The sequence below is a fragment of the Colius striatus genome, chromosome 22 (genome assembly GCF_028858725.1).
Source record: "Colius striatus isolate bColStr4 chromosome 22, bColStr4.1.hap1, whole genome shotgun sequence".
Lineage (NCBI taxonomy): Eukaryota > Metazoa > Chordata > Aves > Coliiformes > Coliidae > Colius > Colius striatus.
Genome location: NC_084780.1, coordinates 6,695,564 through 6,704,068, shown reverse-complemented (window position 1 = coordinate 6,704,068; position 8,505 = coordinate 6,695,564). Strand labels below are relative to the sequence as shown.

The 8,505-nt window shown below is 47.5% G+C and overlaps 1 protein-coding gene across 1 annotated transcript; it reads left to right on the top strand.

Annotated features, from left to right (window-relative positions):
- The first annotated feature begins 79 nt into the window (after positions 1–79).
- On the top strand, positions 80–7,497 carry NRAS (NRAS proto-oncogene, GTPase). The gene is made up of 5 exons (XM_062013755.1): positions 80–256; positions 1,240–1,418; positions 1,822–1,981; positions 2,759–2,882; positions 3,930–7,497. The coding sequence occupies exons 1-4, from the start codon at positions 146–148 to the stop codon at positions 2,876–2,878; spliced, it is 570 nt and encodes a 189-aa protein (XP_061869739.1). The 5' UTR covers positions 80–145; the 3' UTR covers positions 2,879–2,882; positions 3,930–7,497.
- Positions 7,498–8,505: the final 1,008 nt, after the last annotated feature.

The window sequence follows — 8,505 nt, the reverse complement described above, 5'->3', positions numbered from 1 at the left end:
GCGGGCAGGGCGGGCCGCGGGGCGGCTTCCGGCGGCGCCCGATGACGCGCGGGCGGAAGGCGGAAGGCGCGCGGGGCCGCGGGCGCTCGGCGTTGGGCCGCTCGGCAGCCGCAGCCGCAGCGCGGGGCCGCCCCCCCGCGGGGCCATGACCGAGTACAAGCTGGTGGTGGTGGGCGCGGGAGGCGTCGGGAAGAGCGCTTTGACCATCCAGCTCATCCAGAACCATTTCGTGGACGAGTACGACCCGACCATTGAGGTGAGCGCGAGGCGCGCGGCCCCGCTCGGGGCTCGTGGCGTTGTTGTCGCTCGCTGGTGGCTTCGCGCTTCAAAGGCCGCGTGTGGACGCTGAACAGAGGCTTGGGAAGGCTCTGGCGACCGGCCGCTGCCGCTCACAGCTCCGGGCCCCCGGGGTGCAGCGCGGGCAGCCGGCAGCGGCCGCAGAAAGGGGCCGCGGCGCTCGGTGAGGGCTCCGGTCACGGTGAGGGCTCCGGTCACGGTGCGGCGCTCGGTGAGGGCTCCGGTCACGGTGAGGGCTCCGGTCACGGTGCGGCGCTCGGTGAGGGCTCCGGTCACGGTGCTGCGCTGGCGGGAGTCGTCCTGGTGGTTGTGCCTGGGCGCTAATTGGGGGTTTGATGAGCGTCTTCCTTGTGAGGAAAAGCTGCGGGACCTGGGGCACTTCAGTCTGGAGGAGACTGCGGGGGGTCTCATTAGTATCCGCAGATGTCTAAATGGTGGGGGTCGGGAGGCTGGGGCAGCACTTTTTTTCTGTTGTATGCAGTGACATGACAACGGGGACGGGAAGAAGCTGGAACACAAAACGCTCCATAGAAACAAAAGGAAAGACTCTTTAACTGTTGAAGTGAGGGAGCCCAGGCCCAGGCTGCCCAGGGAGGGTCTGGAGGCTCCTTCTCAGGACGTTTCCAGCCCCAGCTGGACACGTTCCTGTGCCCCTGAGCCAGAGGAAGCTGCTGTAGCAGGGGCTGGGGCTGGAGCAGCTCTCCAGGGCCCTTCCAGCTCCCACCATGCTGGGATTCTGCAAATATCAGGTTTTTTCTTCTTTGTGAGAAAGGGCCTTTGAGCAACATCTTGTGTGGTGATGGTTTTTGATGCTGATAGTCTTTCCTTGAGGGGAGGGGGGTAGAAAAGCTCCTCTGAATCTTATCCTTAGCAGCAGTGTTATTTCTGTTTTGTTCTGAGGTGGAAAGCAGCAGTGCCACGCTTTTCTCTAATGTTTTGCAGGATTCGTATAGAAAGCAGGTGGTTATTGATGGAGAGACGTGTCTGTTGGACATCCTGGACACTGCAGGCCAGGAGGAGTACAGTGCCATGCGTGATCAGTACATGAGAACCGGGGAAGGATTCCTCTGTGTTTTTGCTATTAACAACAGCAAATCATTTGCTGATATTAACCTTTACAGGTAATGATCTGGATCTCTGCCACGAGAGGGGAGGTTGGAAAAAACATCAGAGCTGTTTGCTGTTGGACTAAATCACAGACAAATATTGAATCTCCTGCTTCCTTCAGAAGCTTTTTGAGCTCATCCGTGTTCTGTGGCAGGATGTTGTCAGTTGAGACTGGGACAGTTCTGTGGGCTCTTGTGTTCATCAAATGCTATTTACAGTGTGCAGAACACGAGCTTTAAGAGAAGGAGTAAGAAGGCAAACACGTGTCATTAGACATTAGGTTAGAACCCTGAGGTCCTGTCCAGTTTTTATGTACACATTTGTAGCACAAGGTGGTTTGAACACTGAACTGAAACGAGTTCTGTATTTAGGAAGTAGCTTCTAACTTGTTTTTTTCTTTACTCTGTCTTTTTAAAGAGAACAGATCAAGAGAGTGAAAGATTCAGATGATGTGCCAATGGTGCTAGTTGGGAATAAGTGTGATTTGCCCACAAGAACAGTAGACACAAAACAGGCTCAAGAATTAGCAAAAAGTTATGGAATCCCCTTCATAGAGACATCTGCTAAAACAAGACAGGTAAGGTGCTTCCACTCTTGGTCTGACTTCTTCCTGAATACTCAATGCAGAGTGGTCTGTTGTTTCCCCATGTGCTCCCACGACAGGAGTGACCGTTGTTTAATCTGTTTGCAATTTCTGGCCTTTGATTTCCTCACCCTTGGCTTGGAAGAATCCTACCACTGGGTTAGAGCAGGACACAAATCACCTCAGGCTTGTATTGACTTTCTTTTGTGTGGGCAAGAAGTGGAAGAAAGCTTTGGCTGCTCTTGTTGAGGAGTGGTCAGACTGCAGTCTGTCATCACAGACCTGCTCAGTGATCTCAGCTGCTTAGAGGGCCAATTACAGCAACATTTTCCAGACTGGACTAAGATTTTTCAGAGCTGCACTGAGTGTGTGGCTCTGTCCAGGCAGCCTGTGCTCTACCTGCATCTGTGCAAGGAAGCAGAAAAGCTGTAGTTGTTAGCTGGAAAATGCTGAGAGTTCTAAAATGGAGGTAATTAGTTAAGAAGTAGCTTGTTTCCTGCACAGGACCCCTCTGTAGTTACAGTTTGCCTTGTTTCTTTTAATGGCTGTTACCCTGGCTGCTTCCCTCAGAGGAAGAGTTGAGTGTCAGTGCAGAGCTTTGGGCATAAGTGCTACTTTCTTCCTTTTATGAGCTGCAGGATAAGTTTGCTGCTACTCTTTCTGTAGAAGTAAGTTTTTTCAAATGTGTGAAGGGACTCTGCCATGGGAAGAACAGGGAATTCAGAAGCTTGAGGAAAAAAGCAATGCTTAACCTGGCCTATTTGCATTCAGGGTGTGGAAGATGCTTTTTACACACTGGTGAGAGAGATCCGGCAGTACCGGATGAAAAAGCTCAACAGCAGTGAAGATGGGAACCAAGGTTGTATGGGATTGTCTTGCATTGTCATGTGATAAGGTGAGCTGTGATTGCAGGGGGGTTGTTGCTTTCTTGTCTGTGTGTCTTTTGCTTTCATAAATATGGCTCAGAAATAGTATCTGCTCTAGGTGGCTTTCCCCCCACTGTTACACCCACAGATTTGGATACTACAGTGAATTACTTCTCCAAAAGCTCATATTTTCTTTCCTCTAAGTAGTCAGCAAAGCTTAAGAGAAGGAAATTCTGCTCACAGGAGCCTTTTGGGTGTAGCCTGTGGATTTCTACCAAACTTATAATTGTGAGACTTTCCGTATCATTCCTGTCAGTGTCTCCTTCCTTTGGGAAACCATTTTGACTGCCTGGAGAAGGTGTAATTTCTGTGTTATCTGCACTAGAAGGAGGATTTTGCACAGTTCTGCAGTTGCCATTTGCTGATCACAGAATCTCAAGGGCTGGAAGGGACCTCAAAAGCTCATCCAGTGCAACCCCCCAGCCAGAGCAGCACCACCTAGAGTAGGGCACACAGGAACTCATCCAGCTGGATTGGAATGTCTCCAGAGAAGGAGACTCCACAGCCCCTCTGGGCAGCCCCTGCCAGTGCTCCCTCACCTCAACAGGGAAGATGTTTTCCCTTGTATTTCTTTGGAACCTCTTCTATTCCAGCTTGTACCCGTTGCCCTTTGTCCTATCATTGGCCATCACTGAGCACAGCCTGGCTCCAGCCTCCTCACACCCACCCTTTACACGTTTGTAATCGTTAATGAGATCACCCTTAAGTCTCCTCCAAGCTAAAGAGCCCCAGCTCCCTCAATGCTGATGATTGACTGGCTTCTGCACTGCTTGTCTCAAGCTGTGTTCCTCTGGAACATGCCCTGTTTGAAGATGAACCAAATGAAATCATGCAAGTGCTGACATGTCTCAGTTCCCCAGCAGAGTGCAGTTCTTTTCAACAGTTCCCTAGAAGATGTCACTCATCACTGTAAGTTCAGGGAGAGCAATTCAAGGCTTGTGCTGCACTGTTGCTCTGCCTGTCACGTCCATCACAAAGTTGGGCAGCAGCTAATCAGAGATGCCTTTCTGTTCTAGATGCCAAGAACACGGGGTTCAGATGCAGCTGCTGGACGAGTCTCGATGCCACTGTACTGCGTCTCATGCTGATGCCCTGCAGTATTTTGGTGCCACTGACCAGAATCTTGGTACCAGTTAATTAGCACAAGGTCGTTTTCTGTGCTCCATCTGAAGAGAACATCCATGGCATCTACCTCCTTGCTCAGCTAACGGAGCAGTCACATCTCTTGATGTACTGGGATTCTTTTTCACACTGTGTTATCTGGGGTTTGTTCAAGAAGAAAACCAGTCACAAGAAAAGTGAACTATAGAGACTAAATGCTGTGAAAAAGATGACACTTTACCTCTAGAGTAAAAGCTAGAAGTGATGTTTGTCCCCTTTCTATTGGATTCTGGTTTGCAGTGCTGACAGAGGAGTGGCACTAATCGTTGCTTGGCAGGTAATGTCAGAAAGGGTTTTGCCACCATGAGTGCATGGCACGTTACCAGACTAGTATCTGCTCTCTCTACACCCATGCAGCATATTTGCAGCATCTCCTTTGTGCCAGGAGCACCATTTAACTGATCCTTCATTTTCTGTAATAAAAAGGAGGTGTCCTTCCTAACTTAAGTGCCTGTTTGCTAAGAAGATTTGAAGTTGTCCCCTGTTCCCTTGGCTAGAGGAAAACCCCAAGGACTAGAATTTCTCGGAAGCTCATTTATCTTCAGCAGGCAGCTCTTGTGTGGGTGATGGATTTGCCTGACAGGATACTAAACTGGGAATCTGTAGGCTGGAAGATCCAGCAGGCACTTGTAAGACTTGAACTAAGGAAGGGGACATACAGCATCTTTTTATTTTACTTTCTTAGTAGGTGGAACTGTTTATATTCTCTGATGGTTTTCTTCAGCGTTCAGATCTCTTCCAAGTGGGACCAAATTAGTCAGCTGTTCGTTTTTAACATTAACTGCCAACATTTATGGGCAGCTTCTCAATAGTTAATCAAGTAACTGGAGGTTGGTTAGTTTGGGTAGCTGTTACTCAGCTCTGTCTGTACCTTGCAAGTTATTTCATTGTGAATTAACGTTCTTACCACCAGACTGTAAACACAGGCTCTTGAAAATGTCTCTCTGTGAGATCTAGTCAGAGAGTCTCCTTGTCAGGGAAGGAGCTGGGAGTTCAGGTTTGACTGTATTTGGTGCAGTAGTTGTCATGGACTTACTATGTCCAGGCCAAGGAGAGAAGACAATGAGCTGCACCAGAAAACTTGAGCCAGATTCTGATTGCAGCATCCTTGCAAAAGGAGGAAGGAAGCGAGTTGAGCGATGATGACGCAGAAGGTGTGTGACACACTGAGGGCAATTCTGGGCTTGTTCTGACAGCCTCAAACTCAGAGAGAACTACTGCATAAGCTGCCTCAGTTCCTTCTAGAACAAAACATGGTCACCTCACAGAATTGGGACACACAAGTGGAGTCACTGTTGCAAAAGCTGCCAGTGTTCCTCTGAGGCCTGGTTCTTGTGCTGCTGCTGCTGGGTTCTGCTGTGTGTGTGTCAGTGCCTGCCAGTGTGAGGCTGTGCTTCCCACTTAGGATCTGGTGGAAGAGTGAGGAGCCTTCAGCCAACAGAGGGAGCGATCAGTCAGTCTGCCCAAACTGCCAGAGGCTTCATTTCAGTTTGCTGGTGTCAGATTTTCATGTCTCAATTTGGAGTTCTCAGTTTCAACTAGAAATTAGAAATCAGTAAATGCTGAGAGAAGAAATTGTTCCTTCTAATGCTTCCTTCACTGCTTACAGTTTTAATTCTCTTCTTGGGATGCAGAGAATCACTCTGCATTATGTTTTCTTTATCCATAATAATCCTTAGAAGTACTTCCTGCAATTTACTTTGCCCTTGACTGATGTGACACCAATAAAATTAAACCCACAATGTTTTCACATGAGATGTTATTTTCCAGCAGCATGCACAGTGGTGGGCAGCATTGTGACAGGTAGCACTGGCTGTGAGTTGAGTTTGTTTGAAGATGACCTCATCCCTGCAAGTTAAACGTGGCAGAATTCCCATCACAGCAAGCTGTGATATCTGTGATCAGTGAGCAGTGTTTTATTTGGTGCAAGAAGTTACCTGTGAAAGCATTCTCTGAGCACTGTGGCAGGAGGTGACTGTCTGCTGAGAGAGAGAGAGAATTGTGCCACACTGTTGTCCACCTCACAAAATCCAGGTAGGAAAGGATCGCTTCTGGGATACACATCTGCTCACAGAGACTCAGCATTTTGGAAGGACTGCACTGTGGAGTTCTGCAGTAGGTTGGAATGGTGAGATCCTGTCATCCAGGCCCATGTCTCTTTTTCCAGTTATCTGGGCAAGGGGAGTTTTCTTCCCTGGCAAGCAGCACTGCCGTGTTCAGGGCTGTGAGAAACCTTTTGCAGGTGACGTTTGATGTTTGAAGGTTGTGTGGTCAAGTGTGGAAAATTACTGCTTCTGGATGGAGATTTGTCATGATCATTCTCTACCTTGCACATCATGTTCTGGTTGTCATTAAAAATGTACTAACTGTAACTCCAAAAGCTGTGAATCCTCACAATTGTATGGAACTGGCAAATGCATTTGCTTTCTCTTCTGTGTTCACTTTTTCTTGGGCTATATGAAATGTTGAAAGGGAAGAAGCCCTGGTAAGGGTTGGTCAGTATGTGTTTCACCTTTGGAACCTTAGAGGGGGATGCATCAGCTCTTAGTCTGCTGCAGAGCTGACCTGCATGTATTTCAGTTACAAATGGAGTGGGTGATACAAGACCAGGGTGTGATTCTGGTCATTAGTCTGAAGTAAATGGCTGGACTTTGTTTCCATGTCTATGTAAGAGAACCCTGATTTCGATGGCAACACAGAGAACTGTGGAAGGACAAAACCCTGAGAGCCTTTGGGAACATGATTTAGAAGATGAGCAGAGAAGTTTTTGCACAGGACAGATCCCTGGAAAAGGTGGGTTTGTAGAGCTAAGTCCAAATGTTGTTACTTAGAACTAACAGCCCAACGCTGGGTTAGTGCCAGGCTAACTTTGCTGTCCTGGCTGGGAAGAATGGGAAGAACATTCTGAGGTAAAATATATAGAAAGGGTAAAGCTCTCATCAGAGATTACAAGTGTCAGTAACTGAAAGAAGTATGTCTGTGTTAGGACTGAGGACAGCTGTCTATGAGAGAGCATCACTCTGCAGCTTCTAACTGGTAGTGTCCCCACTCCAACGTCTTGTCCAAACAACAGCGCTCACATTTTGTTCCTGTTACTTTGGATCATAACCATGATTTTTAGTACAGGCCAATGAATTAGAATTAGGTTTTCAAGCAAGTTCAGGCCTGTGGTGGGAAGGAGGGCAGTGGAAGTTTGAGTTACATTCTGATCCCATAGGTGATCCCCCTTTTACACCCCAAGCCTTGAGTGACTGTTTAACCTCCCAGATGCTGGGGAGCTTTTGGGATCTGGACTCTTTATCTAAGGGCTAATTTGTTATTACTTTGTATAATGATTTGCTTTCAATAATGCATCTCTTTTGGTTTGAAGTAAATTATTTTGCTTCTTAAGTAACTTTTTTAAAGAATAAACTTTGAATTCTTTTGGTTGTTTCTTCTGTGGAAGTGATCTGGGCATGGGATCCACAACTGCCTTATCAGAAAGCTTACCACAGTGCTCTCTGCTATCTCTGTGGGATCTAGATTGACTCAAATTGCCACTTCTGTAATGTGGCATGAAGAACTGTATCAGATGTTCCCCATAGCATACAGAAGCAGTGGGAGTGGCTTTGAGATGTACCATAGGTTTGTTCCAGAGCCCAGTTTCAATGACTTCACCAATCTGTGCCATGTCATGCATCCTGCAGTAGAGTGGAGTGGGGTCCCTTGCCGTGTTTTTGCTGACTTTGCCCTTGGAAAGGATGCTTGCTAAGGCAGAAAAAAGGGGAGGGGGAAACTACTGACATTCCAAGAGTGGAATCAAGTATAAAGTTATTGCTGTGTCCAAATTGTTTTCTCTGTTAAGCTTTTAAGTTACTTGATTCAGTCTTCTAAAATACTGTCCTGATGCCTTTCTGCCTACAATAAGGCAAATTGTGTTGGACCACACAGTGAATGTACTTTGTGTGTTTCTCCTAAGACATTGTGTCAGGCCTCTGGAATACAGATTCAGTCTGTTTTCTGTGCAAGAAGCTTAATAATAGACTCATAAGAGGAGTGTAAAACTACTGGCACTGTGTAGCTGCAAGGGTTTTCCTGGAAAAGCTTTCCTCCAGCATGGTTGTTATCTGCAACAATCTCTTCCTAGAAACTAGTTCACACCTGAAGGACTCACTGGCTTCTATTGCATACTGCAACAGGCTGATTTAAACAGCCCCAGAGGAGACTGCACAGGGAATAACCAGATGCAATGTAGGGAGAAAAGAACTCACTGAAGCTCCTCTTCATGCAAGATGCTGTTGGTCAAAGGCACAGCACATCAAGGAGTGCCCTGGGGAATTTCCACACTACCCTGTGTCAAACTTTTCTTCTGCAGAAACTGGAGCCATTTTCTAGCAAAACTTGCCCTCAAGCTTCTATTTGGACAGTTGCCCCAGGACAGGGCTGCTCTGC

Excerpts from the sequence above, each read along its gene's own strand:
- NRAS (XM_062013755.1), top strand. The coding sequence starts at position 146 with ATGACCGAGTACAAGCTGGTGGTGGTGGGCGCGGGAGGCGTCGGGAAG. Across the intron at positions 257-1,239 it reads AGTACGACCCGACCATTGAG|GATTCGTATAGAAAGCAGGT; the intron begins GTGAGCGCGAGG and ends AATGTTTTGCAG. Across the intron at positions 1,419-1,821 it reads GCTGATATTAACCTTTACAG|AGAACAGATCAAGAGAGTGA; the intron begins GTAATGATCTGG and ends GTCTTTTTAAAG.